The following is a 25,969-nucleotide window of genomic DNA, read 5'->3' on the forward strand; positions in this document are numbered from 1 at the left end:
GTCTTCTTTCCTTCTCCTGTTGTGTGGAGATGGAGCTGAGGCTGTCAGTCTGGTACAGATTCCTCAGCTGCTCAGCCATCTTGCAGATTGTTTTACAAAGTATAAAATGCTTCATCATAAATCAGTATTATCATTTGTTTTTGAGAGATAGCATCTCACTCTGTATTCCAGCTTAGCTCGAAACTTACTATGTAGCTCAAGCTATCCTCAACCTCAAAGGGGTCCTCCAGCTTCAGCTTCCTAAGGCATGAACTACTGTGCACAGAAAGACATTCCTATGAAATATGGGAATTGGGGCTCCTTTGTGTTTGGTTTATGTAAAATTCAAATGTGAATGAAAAGCAAACTTTACCTTCTGCCTTTCTAGCTTATTGATTGAAATTATTCTTTTTGAAAATGAAATGTAATGGTAAAGAAAGTGATTCTATAGGTTATCATTTAAGGTTTCTTTGGGTTTTTGTTTGTTTTCTTTCAAAGGATGTTTTAATTTTCTTAGTTGATGTTTTTTAAACACATCAAGTCTAAACTCATGTTTCATGTGCTGTTTTTGTAATACACAAAAGAAACTTCATATTGGAAAAATTGACAGTGTGATAGAGTGTATTATCTTGCTGTAGTATTTTAAACAGTTTATTATTCTAAAACTATCCCCTTCCCCCCCGATAAAACCTCAAACAGAGATGAAGCTGAGGGTGTGGTGGAGAGCTTGTCTAGCACATAAAGCTTTCATTGTCTAGCAGCATCTCAGTCTGGGCGCAGTGGTCCAGACCTCCAATCCCCATGCTTAGGAGGATCCGGAGTCTCGCTTGCGCACAGGTCAGGTCCAGCCCGGATTACATGAGCCCATGCATTAAAAAACAAAAACAAAAACACAAAAAGCCAAGATGAGATGAGAGAGATCAAAGAGTCAAGGTGTTGAAGTTCATATTTAGTTTCTTTGGATTCAGAATCGTCATTGAAATACAGTACAGCTCTATATCTGAGTGTTTCAAAAATAGATGAACTGAGGAGAGAAATACCATTTTGAATGTGGGCAGCAAGACTCAATGGCCTGGAGTAAATCATAGTTTGCTGCTGCTGCTTCCTGACTGTGGCTGCAGTAGGACTGTCCTCTTGGTGCTGCTACTGTCATGCCTTTCTCACCATGATGGACTGGATTGTCCCCTCAGATTGGGAGTCAGAACAAACCCATCCTTCCTTAAGCTGCTGTTGTCATGAACATGGTCACAACAATGAGAAAAGTCACTAATGTAGTGAGAATTTCATAGTGAGAATTAATTTGAAAACCAGCACCAACCAACTAACTGAACAGCCACATTAGTGAAAACTACAAGGTGGTATGTTTCCTTCACTGCAGTGGAACTCAGCTTCTAAAGGAGAGACTTGAACAGAGACTGGTGAAGGGTCAGGTCAACCTCCAGAATCCAGGCGTGAGGCTGTGAGATTAGCATGCTCATGGCCAGGAAGCACCTCTGAGTTTAGGTATTATAGTAGTACTGTCAGTGAGAAGGGCTTGGGTTTGAATTCTGTTTTAAAGCTTGAGACAAGTGACCTTTGTGGGCACATTGAATGTAGAGTCTGAGAGAGCAGTCCAGAGCAGTTCCTGGTCTGTTGGTCTGCTGATCTGCTGATCTCCCTCCCTCCCTTTTTTCTTTTTCTTTTTCTTTTTCTTTTTCTTTTTCTTTTTCTTTTTCTTTTTCTTTTTCTTTTTCTTTTTCTTTTTCTCTTTGTGTGGCAGGTGAGTTGAGTATTGGGTGTGCATTGGAACCATTTTTCTGAAATAAGTTGCTATTCTGTTTGTTTACATGTGAAGTGGTGTGGATATGTGAGCAAAACATAAGGATCTGTCTGGAGCATGTTGACTTGAGATCCTTACTTCATACCTAGGAGGAGGAGGGTGTGTGTGTGTGTGTGTGTGTGTGTATGTTTGTATGCTTGTGTCTCTGTGTGTGTATCCCTTGCTAATGCCAAATTCATTATCTTCTGCCTCAGTCTCTCTAGTACTGGGATTTTGTGTTATATTTTTAAGATGTGTATCTATACACTTTTGGGTGTGATCTGTTATAGAGGAAAAAAATGCTTGCCAGAAGAAAAGCAGTTAATTAAGCAACAGTATGTCCAGAAGGATTGGAATGTACTGTGTACAAGAAGCATCTTAGTTGGTGAGGAACAAAGACAGTTGGTCTATTTGTGAGGGGCACATATGACATGGCCTATGTGTGCTAATTGCTAGGTAAGCACTCTGTGCTAAGTCATAGACGAACCAGCATTTTGATGTAGAACAGTCTATTAGATATGCTTGGGTGTAGAAACAGCAGTTTGTTTGTTTTTCAGTAAAATAAGCTGGAAAGTCATTTGCTGAGACCCCTATGTAGGAGAGGCTGTGTTAGATATAAAATGTTTACTTTTTAGAGATAGTGACTCAGAAATGGGTTTTAACTAGCAATAGTTGCTTAAGGTGATTTACTTGGGTTTCACTGAACCTCACAGAGCAGGCATTAGGGACCCACTAGGCTTTGTTTTTAGTGAGGGGATTTGAAATCTGGCATCTGGTATATTTGTGTGGCCTCTTGTTTCTGTCTCTTGCCTGTATTGTGGAAGAATAGAGTGGAGGCCTGCATTTAGTTGTCTGTCTCCTACACCTGGAGCCTCTGGGGATTGAGTGCTTGTTTGCCATTGTCCCAGGCAGCAAGTGATTTCACTCTTTGGATGACTTGGGTACCTTGAGTTTAGGTTTTCTTGTTTAGAATTTAAGTGATTTCCCATCATTCAGTGTCTGCCATGGATTCCCTCCAAATTCCCATTTGCCGTGTTTTGTGGATGCTTTCAAAGAACTTTTGCAACTAATTTAGTTCCGTAGCATTTAGAAAAGAAAATCTAAGGATTTCACTCATTCCTACAGTATTTCTTCTTAATATTACTAGGCTTTGGTTGTAATTACTGCCTATTAAGGCTATTGTTTCCTATTTCAGTTGTAGAGTTTTCTTGCCAGTATGAACCACAGGGTTTAGCAGTTTCCATTTAACAAGTGGGAAAACTAGGATGGAGACAAGATCTGCCTTTCTTTCAGTTTGCCACAGAGGCGGAATCTAAACTGAACTCTTGAGACTGTTGGTCGAGAGCTTTCTTCCAGAACCATGTTGCATCAGTTAGCAATGGCTGAGGACAGATAACGCACAGAGAAGGAAGGTATAGTTTGGCCCTTAGGATGTCATAGAAAGATTATTAGGCAGGACAATACCAGTGACATCAGGGAAAGGAGAGCTCAGGGTCCCAACGGCATGTCAGCACTGAATTAAAACCTGCTTCTACCCTCAAAGCTAACAACGTGTCCTCGTAGTACCACCCTGAGAAACAGGCCTTGAATACATAGGCCTCTGGGGAGGCTGGCGTGTATGCTATAGTGCATCCTGCTCCTTACAGCTTAAAGTTTTGTTTTCAGAAAGGAAGTAATGAGGTTGCCCAGACGCACTACATGAGAGACCCTGCCCAGGTGTATCCTAGGCACGCACCCTCCCTACTTTTAACTGTCTTCTCAGTAGTATTTACTGCCACCAAAATGTAGAAAGGCACCCAATTATTTAATGATGTCTAAAATCCCTTTAATCAAAATCCTTAATTAGTTGGTTTGAAACACCACTTTATTTTTCTGAGATGATCAGAAGACCAAATACCATATTTCTCCCCTAAAGCATTCATCAGGGTTCTTCCAGCTAACTGTGACATCCTGTTTATATGCCATGGGTTAAAAACCACTTGTATGTGGGTTCTGAGATAAATAGGAAGGTTCAAAGGATGTAGGGACACTAACCACAGTTTTATTTCTCTTCCTCTTTTTGCTGGGAAATTTCTGCTTATTTATTTTTAATTAAAATATTGGTTTATTTTTAATGTCTCTGTTGTTAAATACAATATTTTAAAGTCACAGGGAAATGTCTATATCACCAGTCACTTGGCAACTGCTTTTGTGCTTTATACACTCGTCTTTTACTTTTTCATCTAGTTACTTTTCTATCGCCGTGTTGTGATGCCACAGCCACACGGCTTACAGAAGAAGAGCTTACTGGGGCCATCATGGTGGAGAGTGTGCCAGGAGGCAGACAGACATGGTCCTGGAGCTACACCTGAAAGCTGACATCTATGTGCTCAAGTGGGAGGGGTGAGGAGGGAGGGAGGGAGAGAGGGAGGGAGGAAGGGAGGGAGGAAGCAAGCAGTCAGTGCTCTTCCCTAGTGATACATCTTCTCTAACAAGGCCACACTTTTCTCTCTCTTTCTTTTTGAATTTTTAAAATTACTTTAGAATTTTTTAGAATTTTAAAAATTACTTTAGAAAATTAAAAAAAAAATTTTAAAATTACTTTAGAAAATCTTTTTATTGATTCTTTTTAAATTTCACATCATGCACTGAAATTCCATCATTTCCCCAGTCTGTCCAAATCTACCTTTGTATCCCCACCCCCAAAGAAAACAAACAAAAAGCAAAAACAAAACAAAATCAGATATATATACAGAAAAACCATCTTGCCATGGAAGATATGATGTGTCACACAGTACACCCCGTTGCCCAAACCTGAGATGTTCATTGCAGTGAGACTGTGGTCTGGCTAGAAGCCTCTGGCTTTTGCTACCCATCAACCCTGGATCCTCACCGTCTCTTAGATATCCTGTTATTGCCCCATGTCATGGAAATCTTGCAGCTTTGGTTCTGTAACACAGAAGGCCACATCTCTTAATCCTTCCCAAGGCATTCCTCCCACTGGGAACCAAGAGTTCAAACATACGGGCCTGGGACCCATTCCCATTCACATCGCCACACCGTGGAAGTCACAGCATGCTCCATCTCTAACTGACCACAGCTTAATGAGTTAGTGATAAACTTGGTGGGTTCCTTACTATGATTATGTGAGCACCATGTTGGTTAACATCTTTTAGTAAGATCCTTACTCAGCCAGAAAACAAAACAAACAAACAAATAAACAAACACATAAAAAAGTATTTTATACTGGCAAGTGGGTTATTATTAAAAGATTATATAGTTAAGCAAATTCTTTTTATTGCTAGCATGTAGGTTTAGAAACATATATGTGTGTGTATATTTATACTTATAAATATACATATATACATAGCTCTGAGACATCAGTACCACCTTATCTCAGGTCAGTTTTGTTCTATCCAATAGTATGTGCTGGATGGTACTGGGTCTTACGGATAGTAGGCAGACATTCTACCACTGAGCTATGTCTCCTGTGTGTGTGTGTGTGTGTGCGCGCGCGCGTGTATTCCTTTAAAATTTATTTTTATTAGTTGTTTAAGAATTTTAGGGGCTGGTGAGATGGCTCAGTGGGTAAGAGCACCCGACTGCTCTTCCGAAGGTCCAGAGTTCAAATCCCAGCAACCACGTGGTGGCTCACAACCATCCGCAACGAGATCTGGTGCCCTCTTCTGGAATGTCTGAAGACAGCTACAGTGTACTTACATATAATCAATAAATAAATCTTTAAAAAAAAAAAAAGAATTTTATACACTGTAGTTTGATCATATTCACTTTCAACTCCTTCCAGATTCACTTACATCTATGGATCAGACTTGTCATGGTTTTAAATTTATAATACATAGGCTCTCATTTGTGCTGCCCATATATGTGTGGGTGTGGGCCACCCCACATGCCTCACACTTAGTGTTTAATCAGCAGGCCTTGGTTGATTAGCTTAGGGTTTTCCACTTGCTACAGTGCTGTATATCGTTTTTTCATGGATACATATAGACATTTTATGTAGCTTTCCCTAGGGAGATAACAACAGTGAACCAATGGAGGCACGTTCTGAGTATGGCTTTTCCGAGGCTAATTGGCGCAGCCTCAGCTCCCTTTCTGTAGGATTCTGCTGAGCTTCACTTTCCGCTGCAGAATGGACGGTGGTAATAATGAGGAAACCTGCTTTCAGTTATACAGTACAGCATAATTTGGTTTGCTTAAGTCCTGTTGGTAAATGGCGAATGCTGTTTACATGGTTGTTTTAGTTGATAATTTGAATTGATGTTAGTGTGAGTTTGTCTATGAGCTAGCATTGAAATATTTTCTACAATTTAACCCCCCAAAGTGGATGCTGTTTTGCCCATTTATGTTGTCAAGAGGGCATTTTTTACACAGATCTGTGTGTGGTGGTTCTGTCTTGGAAACCACCGTCCTTGCTGGGTCTGGAAGTGAGTAGTGGCTCTGAGGTTTAGTCTGCTCCATGTATCTAGGTCACTGCTGTTTTCAAAGGACCCCTCCCCCAGCTAAAAGTTGTACTTAATTACATAGCTCTGTGATGAAGGCCACCTACACTAAGGTCAACTTAGTTCTGTCCAATTTCTGTGCTACTTTTCTGACGTTACGCTTAAGTGTAAATTTTGTTGCTTTTATAGGAGAAATGCAACAAAAAAGAGAGTTGGGGGTGACTTATATACTAAGAAAATTCTCTACAGTACTGTAGTAGCTCTTATGGATTCGATTTTTATTGGTTTGATTTAAGGATTCATCATAAACTTCAGATGTAGGTCAGTGATACTATATTCGTGTGTAATTGAATGTAAGATGCATTCTCATTGGATTGTATTTTACCTTTTGCATCTATTTATTATTTGTAAGTATTTGCATTGCATGTTTATGTGGATGCTTGTGTGTTTATGCATATACACATTTGGAGATAAGAGGACAATTCATGGGAGTCAGCACTGTCTTCCCCCTTTATTTTGAAGCAGCATCTTTCTTGTTTTGCACCACTGTGTTACGTGTTCCTACTTAACTGGCTTTCAACTTTTTTGGTCAATTCACTTGTATCAGATTTTCCTCTTTCCATGGGAATAATAGAATCATATATGCAAATCACTGTATGAGGTTTATCATATGGATTCCAGGGATCTGAACCCAGGTTTTCAGGCTTGTGAGGCAAGTGCTTTTACATGCCCAGCCCTTGTGCAGCCGCTCTTTTAAGAGTTGCGGTAAGAACAATGAAGGTACATAGAATCAAGTCTTTTTATTTTATAATGTGGAAGATCCAGATGAAGGCATTGCACATGCTAAGTGCATACTAGACTGAGCTATGCCACCAGCTGTGTGTTACTTTCATACTGGGATTTGGCCACACCATCATAGAATCAGAATTTATCATATCCAGATTAACTTCAGGGAAATCACTGCTTGCATGTACCAGGTTTGTGTATATTGATCATTTGCCCAGAGTACCTTCTCTTGTTCCTGTCATTGGCATGGGCTTCTGTCCATTGCTCACCATCCTGTAACGCTTTTTCTTTCTCACAAAGCATAAACTACACAGTTACAATGGCATCCACACTGAGATGCTGAGATCATGCTCCAGTGACTTGGAAGTTGAGTATCCCTATACTGAATGTATCTGTTTGGATCATTATTTTGGGTCTATAAAGCTTAGAGTAGACTTTAATTTTACTTCAAGCTATTGGGAGCTCATGGCCCAACTGTCCATGTTGGGACACCAGCCTCTTGTAAGTGCACATTGGCATTTAAACTAAGTACTTCCTTCTGGACTGGTTTTAGAATAGGGAAGGCACTGTGGCTAATGAACTGTACCAGAATTTCTCTTTTTTGCTTAGGTGTGTTTCTGTATTTTATATGGCTGTATGTCTATATATCAACTCATAAAACAGGGGACTCCTCATGAGAACATCTGGTTGCAAGGTCTTTCCTGTATAGAGGTGTGCTTGCTTAATACAGAAACACAATGCCATGACCCTCTTCCTTTTGCTGTCATGGGGAAGAAATTTACATTTAGATGTGTAAAACCTAGATATACTGAGGGAACTAAGTTTTCACAAAATTCTCTATTTCTCTAATTGCTATTTCTTTTTAAAAACTTTTTATTGATTCTTTGTGTGTTTCACATCATGTACCCCAGTCTTACTCATCTCTACCCTTGCCCTTGCAACACCCCCTCCCCAAAACACACACACACACACACACCCCAAAAACAAAAACAAAAACCCCAGCAATACACAAAGCAACAACAAAAAACAAAGCATAGAAAAGATCTCATTGTGGAAGCTGTTGTACTATGTCACAGTGTGTCCCACAGTATATACCTCTGTCCACACATATTCTATTGCAGATGTCCATTGCTTGAGTCACTGGTCTAGTGCCAGATCTCTGGCTTCTCTGACACCATCGGAGAATCCTCCCAGTTATCCTGTTGTTGCCACGTGTCAAAGAGATCCTACAGCTTTAGATCATCAGGACTGGCCCTTTCACAAATCTGCACTGTTTGCAGATGATAGAGATTTTGAGATGGGCCAATTCAGAGCCCTGGATCTAAGTGCACCGACTAGCCCTAATCTGTACCACCAGGGTGAGTTCTCCCACCCTGCTCCAAAAGGCCATGCAGTGCCACCATTGGCAAGAGGCAGAGTCAGCTCTCCTGCACTCCTGTCCTCAGGGCTCCTGCTCTCATGCCCTCAGTGCTAGCTCACTGGCACCCATGCCTCCAGTGCTACACAGTCAAGGTGTGGGGCCCACTCTCCCAAGTGCTGCAGCCTCAAAGGGGCTGCTCCAGCTCTCCCACTCTCACAGCCTGAAGGCTGGCTAAGCCTTGCCTTAGCCATCAGGACCAGCTCCACTGTGTTGCCCAGGCTAGGTGCTGGCTTGCCTGAATGCTACAGCCAGTGAGAGGGCAGGTCTGGTCTCTCATTGTCTTGCCCTTGGGGCAGTTCTCCAGATGAGGCGGGTGGGGAGCACCTCATGGAGCTCTTGCCCTGGGTGCCCTGTCACCTGCAGCCCCCTTACCCCCACATTCAGCTGTGCTGCCTAGGCGAGGTGCTGGGCTAGTTCCCCCTCTCTCAGGATGATGTAAGATTTCCCAACTACAAGAGGTGGTAAGGGGTGGGGTTGGGGGCACGGGGACAGACTACTGATGGACTGACAATGACACAGTACAGGACTTTTAAAATTTTTTATTTATTTTTTAATCTTTTTCTTAAAAAATTATTTGTTTATTTTATGTATATGAGTACACTATAGACGCACGAGAAGAGGGCATCAGATCACATTGCAAATGGTTGTGAGCCACCATGTGGTTGCTAGGAATTGAACTCAGAACCTTTGGAAGGGCAGTCAGTGCTCTTAACTACTGAGCCATCTCTCCAGCCCCCAGGCTTTTTTTTTTTTTTTAAATGAAAGAAATTTTAGGTCAAAGTTCACATTGCTATGAATATTTTAATATTAATGTCAATTTCAGAGCATGTATGAGGAATGAGAGTACAGATGGAGAATCCGTAGTACCCCCCGACCCGATACTAGTAGAAAAAGATCTCTGTTTTTCTGCATCCACCAGTGGGGCTAGTTTTCTGTCAGACCATTCTGTTGCCCACTGGACTTTGGTGAGGAGAACAGATACTGAGATGCGGTTCTTCCTGGAACTTGCTTGGCTTTCCATCTTGCTGCATGCATGCCCACAGGTTCTAGAGAAGGAGAGCTTCCTCATTGTTTGCTATTGTTTCCTGAAAGGTGGCACTCAAGGCTCCAGGCTATGGTGGGCTCACCCCAGCTCTGCCACACTCAGCTGAGCGCACTGCATCTTTTTGAAGTGTAGTTTTCTTATTTTCGCAATAAAAGACTGATACTTTGTCATCATTAGGTAGCCTCATGCTGCTGTGACTCTTAAGCTTCTCTCCAAACTATTTCCTGTGTTTGGTATTCAGAAGAGGAGGTCGCCGCTTTATTTTTATTTTCTGTGTCACTCAAGTTAATGGTCTCTGCAGGTGCATGCCACTAGTCTCATTTGGAGATATGTTTCAAGAATATATGAACCAAAATATTAAATTAACTTTATATTCATTAAATTTTTAATTAACATGCCAGTGCCACCTGAAAGGAAGACATGGTAATTCATACTATTTTAAACTTTTCTCAAGTTATTATTCCTAGCAGCATTCATATTTTGAAGGATAAAGGTTTTAAAAAAATATCTGTGTTAGGTATGTATCAAAAGAAAAATAATTTCACTGTGCATTAACATGAACAAAGCTTAATATATAAAAAGAACAGACTGTCAAGAAGGAATGCTTAGAAGAAGACCATTGGCAGACTCTGTGTTAAAGCTTTGGAGAGTTGTTCTGGTCACATGTGAAGTGTGGCATCAGTCTCCCCTGGTGGGCTGAGGTTTGGTAGATCGTGCTGCTCGTCTGCTCTGCCATTTTGAAGCCAAAGTCAGCTCAGCTGGGAATAGTTCTCAGTAAGTTCCCAAGCCAGGCCCTTTCTGAACCTTTGCTCCTAATCTTGTGGTGTTCTTAGTGCTTGACAAACAGCCTGTTCTGCCTGTCGCCCTGGAGTTCTCACTGTCCTCCTGGTCTGCTCTCCTCTTTGCTCCTGCTATAGCAACTGCCTGCAGCTTTCTGGGCTCTTTTTTCTGCCCCTTTCTTCTTACATATGCTGATAAAAATTTCCTCATGAAGCCGTTCTTGCTTGCACCCTGATCTTCTCTTCAAGCCTTCTGCTCTTTTCTGTGCCACCGAGGTTGCACGGTTGCTGCCAAGTTGTGTGTAGTCATGTTATGCCATCTTTTACTAACTTGTCTGTTGAATTGCAGGCACGAGCCTTCCCCATTTCTGTGTTCCCTTAAAATCATCTCATTTCATGGGAAACAGGCATTTTCTTTAAGAAAAACTTCTTTTAGATTTATTTTATTATTTTAAGTTGTCTGAGTGTTTTGCCTTTATGAATGTATGTGTACCGTGTGCATACCTGGTGCCCAGGGCTGTCAGAAGGCGGCATTGGATCTCCTGGAACAAGATAATTCTGAGTTTTCATGTGGGTGCTGGAAACTGAACTAGGGTCCTCAGCAAGAGTGTCGTGTGCTCCTAACTGCTGAGCCATCTCTATGGCCCCAGACATTTTCTCTGAGCATAGTTATTGGTGATCTTTTGGATACTTGGCTGTGCTTCTACATGGTATAGTGAAGGTTTACAGAAAGCAAGATGTTAACTGTTATTTGAGTTTGATAATGAAAATGGAAAAATATTTTCATTTGATGAGGAGTTTTGCATTTGCTATAAAAACATACTTGTTTGAAGTGTGCTTATCAATAAAGTGTAATCACATGGCAGAGATAGGTGATGAGTCCCTGGATAGACTATGAGTCACCCAAGTACAAGCTTGGGGTTTGAACAGAATTATTTTAGTAAGTATTTTTAGGACTTCAAGTAAAATTTTATCAAAGGATTCTTAGTGAAATAGAACATTTATAAAGGCTCTTGAAGTAGTAAATTTATCAGTAGCACAACCAATCAGGGTGCAGAGTGGAATTGGGTATGTGAGAGGGGTTAGACAGAGGAGACAGAAAGAAGAAATGTTATAATTTAAAATCTCAAAAATAAAAGTTAGTGAATTTATATGCACTCATTTATTCATTCAACCCCTCTTGCACTTCCCCGACGTTTGGATGTGATTTGTAATTGCAAGGAGCTAGCTCTACTGGCCTCAGGAGTTTTCTTCTCCTTACTGTTGGCTTCTAATCCTTAACCTGTGCCCTGGAAAAGTTCTCAAAAAATGACAACACATGTGTGCTGGGTATGGAGACAAGTCATTTCTTGGCATGTATTCTAAACAAGTCTAGAGTCTTGACTGCAGCACCTCAGCTTTCTAGGGTGCTAGAGTACCAGGGGTCCCAGCTTGGTGCATGAATTATGGTACTCATGAGTGCAGCAGGGAAACCAGTAAGGGACTTTCAAATTGATGCTCTTGAAAAAGAGTCGAAGGCATGCACATTTAATTTCAAAATGAGCAGAGGATATAGTTGACCCTGGAGGTTTAAATACACACGCGCGCGCACACACACACACACACACACACACACACACCTGCTGTTACTAGCTTTAAATCTGTGTTGCTGAAAGTAGTGAATGACTTTAGTGATGCTCAGCACAGACATGCCCATTAACAAAATGCCTCGTAGTGCTCCAAATGCCACATACGCATTTGAACCAGTGTTTCTACTTAGAACTTACGTGTTCGTCACCTTTATTGCTGTGGAAAAATATCAGAGAGAATTAATTTATAAGAAAAATGTTATGTTGACATGTTGACTTATGATTCTGTTAGTGGTCTATGGGCAGCAGTGCAGAATATCATGGTGGAGCCCCCAAAACAAACAAAAAAACCAAAACAAACAACAAAACAACCCCCCTCCCCCCAAACAAACAAAAAAGTGCTCAGATCTGGGCAGCCAGAAAGGGAGAAAGGAAGAGGAAGAAACTGAAAGCACTGAGGGGAAGGTCCCGGGATAAGGTCTACTTCTCAAGGGTGTACTTGCTCCTGCTCCCTAGACCTGCATCACTTCCATGTAGCTCATGTCACTGATGGATTAACCCATCAATGACAGCAGGCTTCATTAACCAGTCTTTCTCATAGATAAACATATGTACAAATATGTACATATATTCATATGTGTGGATACATACATCATCTAGTCATGCTTGCTGTGTGAACAATGACAGCCAACACAAGAAACCAATAACCACAGGTTGATTAGGGAGACGAAGTCGTCAGGAGTTCAAGAATGTCAATGATATGAGATATTTTACCTTCTATTCTCTCCTGGTGGGATTGTTTTGAATTATAGTTTAATTTTATATTGTTCAAAGTTTAAGAAAGAATATATGATATTGTATGTGCATTCTTATTAATATGACTTGTTTGAAGGTTTGGCCTGCCCTCTGGAAAACAGATTTTTGCAAATGTTTCATATCAGTGTTGGAAACTTGGTGTGATTGTTTTGTTTGGCAATATGGTGATAATGAGAGGCCCCAACAGACACATGCATTAGTGTTATGAGAAACAGGCATACAGTACATAAGTTTGACGATGAATATTTTCTTTATCCCATTGCCAGAAACCCCTGGTTCATGTTAGATGGTCTTCTTTACTGGAGAACTTAGGTATACTGACATCAAATTCTTAGGCTGTGTCAGTGAGCAGTAGAATTCACAAGGATTTTCTTCATTGCAGAAAAGCTCAAGAAGAGAATAAGAAAGTTGTCCTCGCTGGCTGTGTTCCCCAAGCCCAGCCTCGTCAGGACTACCTCAAAGGACTGAGCATCATCGGGGTAAGGGAGGACCTGACGGATAAATAGAAGAATGCCATGTTGTTAACTCATTTTACTTCCTCCTGCTAGTTTCCTTACGACTTTTCTAAACACACTGTCTGTATCTCCTCTGAAACCTTTTCCACTGTGTGTGACTTTTCACCTTCACATACACACACACACACGCACACGCACACGCACACGCACACGCACACACACACACACACACACACATACACTCTTTCTCACATGCTGCAGGCTTTCCCACTAAGACACTAGCACTCTAAAGAGCTACACTATGGGGATTATAACACCTTGTAATGTCCTGGTCTTCATCCACTGTTGTCGCTCTCCAGATCATACCAAATCCCCCACCTTCCCTGTCCACCCTCCCCAGTACATAAATGTATGTTTTAAAATGCTCTCCCTGTGCATTCCCCACCCTCAGGTCTCAGCTCTGGGGCCCCCGTGCTATAGAGCTCTTTACTGTGACACACTTCTCCAGGATCCCATCTCTGGGTCGCTTTGTCCCCTGTGTCTGTCACTGTGTCTACCTTAACACAGAGGAAATATGGTTGTACACTTAAGTGATTTTATTTTTCCACAAGCCCCTAACTCCAGTTTAAATTTTCACCTGAGGACAAGCTTTTCATCACTTTAACCGCTGTGTGTTTCTCCAGCCTTCTCCACTCGTGCATACATAAGTGTTCCTGGTAAACGGTCACTGATCATTTTGACCAAACATTTTTCCTTCTGTAGTTTTCTTCTTATACATAACTGTTGGGTAGTCAGATCTGAGAAGGTCAGAGGCTTTCTGTCTGCCTTAGCTCCCAAAACGAAGCTCCAGTGCAAAGCTTCTTGAACTGTGGGTTGTGACCCCATAGTCAAGAAAATGAATGGAATGGGGATGGCCATGAAACATTTGACAAGTGAGAAATATTTCTGGATGCCTAGCAACTAAAAATAAATTCACATAACCATGTAGCCAGTCTGCCATGTTTCTGGCAGTGCTTGCCTGTGTTGTATCATGTGACTTCACTGTAGTCTTGGTTTGGAACATATCTGCACTTCATACTGAGCATGCTGTCAGGTTGCACAGCCCCAGTAAACACCTCTGCCTGAACCACCTAGCACAGATTCCAGACTACACATGCGTGCTGTGAGCCACAGTGCTTTCGGACTGCACATGTTGTGAACTGCTGAGCATTTCCTGTACACATAAAACTTTCTTCTTCCCAAGAAATGTAGCGGTTAAATTACAGAAAATAAAGACATTTGTGATTTTCCTATGATCATTCTTTAATCTATCAAATCAGTATACATCTTTGAATTGTGTTTTTAAAGACAAGCAAACCCTTCTAGCTCATTGGTATGCAAATTTGCTTTTATTTTAAATAAATGGTGAAATTATATACTGATGAAATATTTTAAAATAAATTTCTTATGATTGTTAACGGTAAATGTTTGATTTATATATCTATTTTATAATGTATAATGTATATCTTTATCATCAGATGTATATAAAAAAATTTTTAGGCAAAAAAAGGAGTCATAGTGGAAAATGTTTAAGAAGTTTCCCTGAGAGTGTAGTTGTTAATATTTCCTTACTACATGGTACAGTTTTTCTTTCCCACCAACTTACTGAAGATCTGCTCGGGAAGCTCACCCTTGATCTTGAAAATAAATCTTATTTTATATAAGGGTAGGTGAGGCAGCTCAGTGGATAAAGATGCCTGCTGCCAAGCCTGATGTCCTGAGTTCGATTCCCCAGAATGTTTATAATTAAAAGTGGTAACGTGTTCAATACTAGCATGCAACCAGAAGCGAAAGAATTACTTAAATGTAGGCTTTATGATTCTACCCACTGGATTGTCTCGCAGGCTGTTTAGGAAAAATACCCTCGATGCGTGCAGTGGAGTGAGTCCTTCTGCCTGGTCTCTTGAGTACATGGGCATGTGGCCTTCTTTTCTAGCCCAACTGGGAAGCTGTCTTTGAGGCGTTCATTGGCTTTTAACAGCTGATCTGCAAAGTGATCTGCTGGCTTATGATTCCTTAAACCTTCCTGTTCCACATGGCTGAAGTTAAACATTCGGTGTTTCAGCTGAGTGTGTAGTGACCACAGGTGGTTGGTAATTGACACAGTGCCTGGCACGACTGTGAGTATCTCCGCCCCCGGGGAAAGCTCAACTCTCAACAGTTTGGAGATGTGGGCACAGCACCTTTCATTTGCTTAGGTACCAGCATGTTGGCTTGTTTCCTCCTCCATGTTCAGCTGTGACCCTGAAGTCTTTTCTGAGAGCAGAGTAAAATATTTGTATGGGCCCTTTGAAAGTCTCTCAGCAGAGTGACTCAGTACTGTTATTTCTGAATTGTTTGGTCACCAAGTCCTTGCTTCCTGATTGAGAACATATGGAGCCAGTAAGGGAACATGCTGCATGTTTTGTTTTGTTTTTCCCCTGTATATTTATAGTCAATTGCCTGAAGGGCACAAGATACTGTTTTACGTATTTTATTCGAATGATATGCTGTTGAATAAGCTTTTGTGTATCCAGGGCTGCATTTTATGGTGCTAACTGAGAATGGCTTTCCTTTTTCTCCAGTGGAAATTCAGTCTATTGTGCCCTCTTCAAGGGGAGTTTGGGTCTGTCTTTGCTCTGTCCCCTCCTCCCACCTGCACTCAATTTGGCCTTCTTCCTCTTCTGCCTGTGGTTGTGGCCCCTCTTTCTCTCTGCCTTTTTTCCTTCTTATTTTCTCCACTGTCCTTATCACTGCAAATGGACACAATAGCTTCCCAAATTACATAATGAACTTCTTTTCTGCTTCTTTGTAATTAAGTAAAAATAATGGTTTCTATTCTGTTTTTATACACACTTCTTCCTGGTCTTTTGTCCTTTATGGCTGCAAAGCTCCCAGCTGTCCACGGTTGCATAGAGTTGTGAGTTCCTCAGGGTCCCTCAGTCTGTGTGCTTTCCTCAGTTGTTTTCTTTAGTGATCTTCACAGTACTACATTCGGCTAATTTCATCTTTTGTTGTTGTTTTTAGATATAATGGCTTTCTTGAGATACAATTCATACTTCACACAGTGCATCCAACTGCATGCAATGTGTAGTCCTGTAGTTGGCAGTTCATGTAGAATCTATGACCATCACCACACACAGTGTCGGAACACTCCTTACTCGTGGAAGAAGCGTGGGCTCCCTAGTGCACCTGACTATTTCCCCTTTGGCCCATCCCTGGACAGCCACTAACTTGCTGCCCCTTTAACCTCTGATGGGGTTGTACACTGTGAGGACCACCCTGACTTCCCACTCTGTGTAGACATATGCAGCATGTCTCATTGCTCCTATGTCTTTTATGGTGTATGTTTCATTATCACTTGGTGGGTATTTCAGCCTTTGGCCATTTTAAATGTTGCTGTGAACACCATGCACAGGCTTTTTGTGTGTATAGGTTTCATTTCTGTTGTATAGATTTAGAACTGCTGGGTTATATGATAACTGTGTTTAATTGAGAAAATGTCAGACTGTATTGCAGGCATCAGCATCACCACCACCACCAGCAGCAGCAGCAGCAGCATCAGCAGCAGCAGATCTCACTCACTGCTTGTGTCACAGCTTTCAAACAGGCCCCATATGCTGGGACCCTCATTTCTCTTTTGGAATTTTTCATTCTCTCTCTTTCTCTCTATTTATTCTGGTTTCTGCCATAGTCACTTTGTTTAGTGCTTCAGGTCTCTTCCCATTTCTGTTGTTCCTGCTGCCACCAGGGTGGCAGTGATCACCACTGGCTTTGCCACTGTTGCTGCTTTGCTGCTGCTTCTGCTGGCTTCTTTCTCTCCAAGTTATTGCTCAGTCTACTAGTGATGAAGGTAAATGTAGGCAAAGGACTTAGTGGGCGCAGCCTTTGATGAAGGCTAATTTTTATATGGGAGCGGCACAAATAGGAGTCTCCTGACCAGCACAAAGGCAGGCTGCTTCTATTTCCTGAAGCGATAGAGCAAGAGTGTTTATACACTCATGGTACACTCATTCACAGAAGTTAAGGTTTGTGTTTGTAACCAATCACAGGCCTTCGTCTGGACATTCAGGGGAAATGGTAGGTGAAAATGGTTGCTAGGTTTGAGCCTTTTGATGGTAAGAAGTTTGGTGCAAGCTAGTTGAACCAGTCATGTCTGGGGCTGTGCCCTCTGGACCTGCAGTTGCTTTGGTGATGAGCAGATGTGGTTGTTCTGCATAGTGGATAATCCAGCCCGCTGCTTGACTCAAGGCAGCCAGGGCACCAGCACAGGATGTAACTTGCCAATTAGTGTCTCGGACTCAATTGTCTTAGCTTAAATGAAAAACAAACATTGGGCAGGAACTTTAATAAATGCTTAAAATTACTAACCTTAATTTAAAGTAGTTAGTAATACTCTACCCATGCTTACTTCAGGCCCCAGTGCCCCAAAGGGAGGTGACCCTTCTAACCATCGGAAAACCACTATTCCATCCAAGAGTCTTGTGGGCTCATGGCTCTGTTTTCCTTACTGTGGTTCATAGGTTAGCTGTACGGGCATATTGTAACAAATGTCACCATGCTGCAACGTTCCCTGTGTCCTTATTCTGTTTGTGTGCTACAAGAGCGACTGTTGGACCCCCTCTGAACCTATCTACTTATAAGCACATAGGAAGACAATATTGTTCTGGCCCCATCACTGAGAGTTATTTCATATTTTCCTCTCCCCCCCCCCCCCCCCCGCAATCTGCTGATCTCAATTGGTACCTTGGTAATTCATCTTTATACTGTACACAATCTAGCCAAGACCTCTGCCTCCTACCACAGTCCAAATCTCAGGCAGTCCCAGTCACTGTGTGTGTTGTGACTTGCACTTACCCAAACTTTGTACTTCCTTCTGTGTCAACTCCAGTGGGAATCACCTGTGTGCTGTTTCAGCACCCTGATTCTATAAGCAGACACCGGCCGCGCTGTTCTTCACAGATACTGAACAGCTGAGCCCATACTAATTAGAACCTCCTGTATTTTTCCTTTTCGCCATCCTGCCTCCCTCCTTCTCTCTAAATATTGGTTCCGCTTATTCATGTGTTTTTCAGGCTTCATCTGAGCCTCATTGCACAGTCCACTATTTTCTTCTATTTGCTTCTTGCCTGTGCCACAAATCTCTCCAGTGTGCAGCTCCCATCCCCTCTGCAGCAGTGCCTGCTCTGCTTGCCAGGTTTCTCTCACCCCTTGATTCAGTGGAGGAGACTTTGCATGCAAGTCTTGTTTCCATCTTTCTCTCCCTCCCCAACCTCCTTCCTCCTCCTCCCTAGCTCTCTTTTGCTCTCTCTCTTCCCTCCTTTTTCTCCACAAAGGAATGAATCTTATTGTGACATTTTTCTACATGTATATAGCATACTTTGATCATACCAATCCCTATAGTATCCTCCTTTCTTAATGCTGACGTGTTCCTTAGTAGCACCTGGACTTTTAAAAAAAAGTTTATATTTGCTTTTTATGCTGTCAACCTTTTTTTCAAAAAAAAATTATTTGTCCTATTTTTTATTCATTCACTCACTCATTCATTCATTCATTTTACATCCTGATGACATCCCGCCTCCCTCCTTTCTCCTTCCAGTCCCACCCTCTCACCTCCCCCCTTCATTTTACCTGCCGTTTCCTGAAAAGGGGAGCCTCCCCTCTTCCTTGGCACATTAGATTGCAGCAAGTCTAAGTGTATCCTCTTCTGCTGAGGCTAGACAAGGCATCCAAAGGGATCCAAAGGCAGGCAACAGAGTCCGAGTCAGAGATGGCTACTGCTGCAGTTGTTAGGAGGCCCACCTGAAGACCAAGCTGCACATCTACTACAAATGTGAAGGGGATCTAGTCCAGCCCCTGTGTGCTCTTTGGTTGGTGTCTCTGCAGGCCTTCTTTTGGTATTCTTGACCCCTCTTGGCTCCCTCTATCCTTCTCCTGATTCATCCACAAGACTCTCTGAGCTCTGTTTCATGTTTAGGTGTGAGTCTCTGCATCTGTCTCCATCAGCTTTTGGATGAAGGCTTTCCCAAGACAGTTATGCTAGATGCCTGTCTGCAACCATAGCAGGCTATCATTAATCATGTCACAGGTTAGCGCTCTCTCATGGCATGGGTCTCAAATTGGGCCAGTCATTGTTTGGCTTTTCCCTCAATCTCTTCTCCATGTTTATCCCTGCATCTTGCGCGCGCCCGACTGGCCATGAAGAACTACGCTGCAACAGGATCCTTCCACACGTTTATTGGGAGAGCTTGATTGCAGAGGCAAAGTGACCCCAAGCCCAGAACAGGTGCTGCTTATATAGGCCTAGGAGAGGCGTTCTCTCTCATCTGATTGGTTAACTTGTCTCTCATCTGATTGGTTAACTTGTCTCTCATCTGATTGGTTAACTTTGTTTAATTCTCAAAACCTCATCTTGGCAAAAGAACCTTTACTGCCTATGTATGTGTGGTGGCCAGCAGTAGCCAACTGCCACTCTGCAACTGCCACTCTACACTGCCACTCTGTAACTGCCACTCTGCAACTGCCACTCTGCAACGGCTTCCCACACCTGTACATCTTGTAGACAGGGTAAATTTTAGGTCTAAGGTTTTGTGGGTGGCTTGGTGTTCTCCTTTTACTGGGTGTTCTGCCTGGCTAGAGGAGGTGGCCACTTCAGGCTCCATATCCCCTGCTCCTAAGAATCTCAGATAGGGTTATCCCTATATCTTCCCAGGGGCTTCCCCTATCCCAGGTCTCTGGCTTGTCCCAGAGATGGTCCTCCCCCTTCCCCAAATTTTCCTGGATAAACCTTTAAAGGCTAGGCTCACAACTAAAAGTGTTTGTCCTATTTTTAACATTTCTCTTCAACGTTTCTTCTGTTTGCATTTAAACTGTCAAATAGACAAAAGTATATAAATTATTATTGATAATGCATTACGTTATCTGTTTCCTTGTTTGTGACTTGTTACTACTGTACCTACTACATCTTTTCCTAAGGTGTCCAAAGTGCTCCTCCTGGGTTCCATGACCTCCAGTAGTCCACACAGGCTATTCCTGCCTGAGAGCAGGCAGAGACAGCACATGGTTCGTGGTTGCACGCCTCTACATTTTTTGTGTGTGAGACACTGAAGGCAACGACATATTTTTTAGAGCTCTCCTATGTGTTTTCAATGCATCCTGTGTAAAAGGCTCTTCTCACACCAGTCTAGGACCACACGTCACTATGGTGTGATAGTGCTGTTCTTTTGTCAGTTGTGTGCAGATGAATGCCTATGGTCCCTTCAGTGAACAGGATGCTCGGCAGCTGGTAGAATGAGCCCAGTAGACCTAGGAGCAGCAATGATGTATGCACGGACACATGCCTCTTGGTTTTTCCCTTGTCTATGTGTGTAGCAACCTCTGCTGTGGTAAAATGAAAACTGCCACAGAAAACACATGCATACACTCCAGAATGAGACTTAGTATCTGGTTTTCATAATGAGTTACTTTGTTTATGCAGCAGAAATAGAAGGTAAGCAGGCATGTCAGGGTGTGCTTTTACACCCAGCACTCTGGAGGCAGAGGCAGGCAGGTCTCTGAGTTTGAGGTTAGTCTTCTCTACAAGTTCACTTCAGCCAGAGCTGCATAGTAAGATCCTTTCCTGAGGTGGGTGGTTTGTGGGTGGATTCAGTCACATCTTACTGTTATATTTTACTGTGCTTTGATCTCCCCTCCTCTCCTCTCCCCTCCCCTCCCCTCCCCTCCCCTCCCCTCCCCTCCCTCCATCTCTCTCTCTCTCTCTCTCTGTGTGTGTGTGTGTGTGTGTGTGTGTGTGTGTGTGAGAGAGAGAGAGAGAGAGAGAGAGAGAGAGAGAGAGAGAGAACAATGATACGTGGAGAAGTTTTAGATGATCAGCCTTGAGCTATTTCAAATAACTTCTCTAACTTCTGAGATTATGATTTTATTTGTTGTACTGCCTTCATTTCATTCTAACTTCCTATGTGCCCCTGGGTTTTCCTAGTGTCTTTTCCTGCCTTTGTTCAGAAGTCTCCTTTGGTCCCTCACTCCCTTTGGCTTCCTTTCTCTGTGTTCTTGCTGCACTCCGGGACTTCTTCCCTGGTCACTTGTATGTGGGAAATGACCTTTCCTGTTGACCTGGATCTGAGTATGCTACTCACCACTAGCTATTAACTCACGGAAAGGGTTTAAAAATCGAAATAATAAAGCACAAGATTTCCCATGTATCTCTTTAATATTAGCACATACTCTTGTGTAATCTGCCATTTTACGTCTTATAACTTGAAGCTTTTTTAGGAAGAGACATATTTTGATTAAAATTAAGTTTATGATTCAGCTTGAGTTTATGTGGGTAGCTATTACCTGTTTTTTCTTGGGAGATAGAGCAAATGTTTATTCAACGAGTTAAGACTCTGACAATAGATCAAATATCTAATTCAACTGAATTTTAGTCTTAGTACAGTAGTGAGTTTATTACTTTATTACAGGGGTACTTGACAAAGCAAGGTATCTCTTCACTGAAAATCCCACTCCAGTGTGGGGAAAAACTCACTAAAGCTACAACTTAAAGCAACCCCATTTCCTAGCATTTAACCTTGGGTTAGGAGTCTCATGAATCTTAGAAGTTGTTTGACTTTTCTCAGTCTTTTTCCTTCTTCTTGGGTGATGGTTCCAGTCCTAGTAACCGTGATGTAAGAAGATACACAGCTCATGGTGACGGTTGTGCTGTGTGAGACTTCACTATTCCTCAGGACAGTCCCATAGATTATTTCTTGTTATCTATCTACTTTCTATCTATTTATTGTCTATCATCTATCTATGTTTATATATATTACTTAATGTAAATTTAATTTAAATTAAATATTACTTAATATATAACATTAAGTAAATCAAGTAAAACCTTTATCAGTGTTCTTTGGAACTATGCTTTGACTCCACCCGGCATGTTCTGACTTCTTGTGTCTCCCCTTGCAGGTTCAGCAGATAGATCGTGTGGTAGAAGTTGTGGAGGAAACAATAAAAGGTAATTGTGGGATATAAGATGCACTTTCTGAACTTAAATTTTGGTATACCATTCAGTTAACACTTTTTTTTTAAAAGATTTATTTATTTATTATATGTGAGTCCACTGTAGCTATCTTCAGACACACCAGAAGAGGGCATCCAATCTCATTACAGATAGTTGTGAGCCACTATGTGGTTGCTGGGATTTGAACTCAGGACCTCCGGAAGAGTAGTCAGTGCTCTTAACTGCTGAGCCATCTCTCCACAGCCCCTCAATTAACACTTATTGAGCATTTTTAAAATAAAGGATATCATTGTAGGATAAAAATAATAAATTTTGTCCTTGGACTCACACATTGACTAGGATGGATAGATGTATGTATGTATGTATGTATGTATGTATGTATTTCTGGTTCCAAATGAATCAGGGAATTTGCTCATAGTTTCTTAAAATTTTTATTTAAATTTTTTTGTAAAACACTAAAAAAAAGAACAATGAAGTCATGAAAAGACATAAACGGGTTTTGCAGAGTAAAGTAAGGCAATCATTAATGTAATTTTCATTCTTTTGGTTTGTTTTGTTTTGTTTTTGTTTTTCGAGACAGGGTTTCTCTGTAACCCTGGCTGTCCTGGAACTCACTTTGTAGACCAGGCTGGCCTCGAACTCAGAAATCTGCCTTCCTCTGCCTCCCGAGTGCTGGGATTAAAGGCGTGTGCCACCACACCAGGCTATAATTTTGATTCTTAAAGGCCATATGCTATGTGATATCAACTGTATGGCCTTTTGGGAGAGGGCAACTATAGAAGCAACAACAGAATCTGTGGCTGTTCATAGTTAGATATGTAGGGAAGAGGTGAGGGAGAATAACCCAGCAGATACTTGGGGTAGGGACATCTCCTGTCACCTGTGAACCCTAAGAACCTGTCAGTGCCAGATCTATCATTGAAAAACCCACCATCCTATGGAAAAGAATTTGTAAGACTTTCTATCTTTCCAAAACATATTCTTATTCAACATTAACTATTCTATTGAAATTTGCAAATCATTTATACTATAATGCATTCTAATTTCATTAAAGAAACAACTTACTAGAAAAAAAAAAGAAACCCACCACTGAGGTATGTGGGTGCAGGTGCACAGTTTATCTGTGACCCTAAACCTTCTCTAAAAAATAGAATGGATTTTAAAGACAAGTAGTACTCAGTATGTGCTTCCCTGGCAGTGTGTAGAGATGAGGCTTCTGTAGGAGACGAACCTTTCTCTCCCTGGCCAGGGTGATAAGGAATGGTTTCTCACTAATGAGTTTGGCCCAGTGTAGGTTCACTGGGGAGGCTGTGCTGCGTTTAGTTGTGAGAAACAATAGTAGAGATGCAGTTGGTGGGAATTCTCACTGGCCGCTTGGAGGATGGAAAGTGATAAGCGCAGTGCTAGAGATACCATGAGAGGGTTGGAGATAGAGGCATAGCCTGGTAGGTGCACTTAGCGGGTGTGGACACTGAACCCTGCAGAGGTTGAATGAGTGGCTGTTTGCTTAGTTAACAGAAGTCTTAAGAGCGAGGCTTTGTGTTCATCTTAACGTGTAAAGTCTTGTTCTTTACCTTCTGTTTCTGCAGCCCACACTTCATTTAGAGAGCCCAAGCCCGAGCAATAGTGCGTAATATCTGTAACCCTCCACCCCCCCAAAGCATTGATACGTTTGTTGATTGCCTTTGGACACATTACTTTTCTGATGCTTAGTGTTCTCAGCTGCAGCTGGAGAGGATTTAAAGGTTTTCCTATAGACCTTTCAGCTCCCTTGCCTTTATCTTAATGTCCCAAACAGAACTCTATCACCTCTGATTGCCTCTCCAGAGCTATTTTCCACATTCATCTGTGTCCACCTAGGCTGGCATTTATGTGCTAGATTGCTTAGAATCCCTGCTCGTTGGTACCCAAAGGCACTCTTCTTCTCTGGTGCTCAGGAGGACCTCAATCTCTTGTCCATCAGAACAAACCTGTGTTCTCTGCATCCCCAAAGCATCCTTGCTTTCTAGTGTCTCATCTGGAGTCCAGTGGGATGCACACTCTCTAGCATCCACTAGGACCCAAATTCTTTTGCATCCAGTGATATGTAGCTAATTGAGGGAGATAGCTCTCTGCTTCCATCATTTGGGTCCTAGGAATTAGACTCAGAATATCAGATTGGTGGCAGGTATATTTACCCACTGGGTCATCTTCCTCTATAAGTTGTTTGTGTGTATTTACATGTTTGTTGATGGTCAGTACAAGTTATAAAACCAGATATGGGACCATGAAAAATAATTTTAAGATGTGGGGGGAGAGGGAGAGGGGGAGAGAGAGACTGACTGACTAGCTTTGTGGGGAGTAAGGGGGTTGGGGAGGGTTTGGAGGGTAACAAACAAGAACAAATATGTATAAAGATGCTACAACCATAATGAATTTCTTACTTTGTATGCTAGGTTAAACATAGACCAGAATAAACAAATCCCACTACCTGATAGAGAAATCGCCCTGCCTTTCTTCCTTGCTTAAATATTGACTTACCTACTGTCAGGCTGAGCTTACATGCCAACCCCCTTGTAAAACACACTGTCTGGTTATGTGGGAAGGTGAGGCATTAATAATCTTAATGAAAGACATGTTGAAATCTGCTACTGTATGCCAGTTTCAATTTGAATGTCTTTACTGATTATTTATGCTATCTATATGGTATGCTCAGATATGGCAGTTTCTGAGATCCATGTTCTGATTTCTACAGCATATTGCTTGATATGATATTGCAACATATGATAACGATTGTAAAGTATCAGTTCCGTAACAAATCTGTATTATATATAAACTTCATTTTTTTATTCTCAAAGGACTTGTTTGTAAAACACGACAAGTTCTGACTCCATTAACAAAACATGTCCACTTCACACACATGGCTGTAGTGTACTTTTTATATGCCCTGCCTCTCTAAGGATAAAGGAACAATTCAGTCAGCAAAATGCTTCGGTGCAAGCGTGGGCACCTAACTTTGATCTCCAGCACCCAGAGGAAAGCAGTTGGCACAATAGCTAAGGGAAGATGGACGGGCATAGATGGATGCCCAGGGCTCACTGCTCAGCCAGCCTCAGCGAATCAATGTTAAAGGTTCAGGCCTCTCTATGAATGAGCCTGTCTCAAAAACAACGGGTGGTGCCTGAGCATCTTCAAACTGTGCTTGTCTCTTGGTCTCTGTGTCATACCTAGGATCCTATGCATGTTTCCCCATACACTATGTGAACCTGCATGCACGAACATGCAGTACATGCATGTATACCTGTGTGTACATGCACACACACATACAGAAAGTTTTTCCCTATATGTTATGTTAACAAAATCAAAAACTGTTAGGCTGGCTGATCATAACCTTGTTAAGCTTAATGTTGGAGGTTGGCCTTGGCAGTCCTCTCTAAGGTGCCTGGCACTACAGCCACTGTCTGGCTGGGTATAATTTAGGGTCCTGAGGTGGAAAGCAGCTGCCGTTCTGTGAGCTTCCTCCACACATGCCTAGGTTTCCAGATTGAGTGGCGGCCTTTATCTGTGCCTCCTTCCCTTCCTGTTACTGCACATGAGCGACTTCATAGGCATCGCCTCGAATCTATAATACTTTAATTACTTAGGTAACAAATCACTTGCAAAATTGATTTTCATTGTCAGTTTTTTATCTAAGTGGAAGATTACATTCACTTGTAGCGTATGAGACTTTCCTCACATCATTAGCACCGTGGGTCTTGCTAGGACTGCACTCGCATTCATTACTGTAGCAGCTGTAATCAGCACCTTGTCTAGTTCTTCGCAGCTAATCTTCTCCGTAGACATTAATTCCTTTGCACTCTGCAGCAAACCTTGCTGCACTGCT

The 25,969-nt window shown here is 42.0% G+C and overlaps 1 protein-coding gene across 1 annotated transcript in view; it reads left to right on the forward strand.

Annotated features, from left to right (window-relative positions):
- Cdkal1 (CDKAL1 threonylcarbamoyladenosine tRNA methylthiotransferase) overlaps positions 1–25,969 on the forward strand; it is a 561,841-nt gene that overhangs the window by 133,764 nt on the left and 402,108 nt on the right. The window contains 2 exon segments of the mRNA XM_085831198.1: positions 13,013–13,109; positions 22,053–22,101. Of these exon segments, the coding sequence (XP_085687324.1) occupies positions 13,013–13,109; positions 22,053–22,101 (146 nt within the window).

This window comes from Mus caroli, unplaced genomic scaffold (genome assembly GCF_978045245.1).
Source record: "Mus caroli unplaced genomic scaffold, Mus_caroli_1 scaffold_15, whole genome shotgun sequence".
NCBI classification, from domain to species: domain Eukaryota; kingdom Metazoa; phylum Chordata; class Mammalia; order Rodentia; family Muridae; genus Mus; species Mus caroli.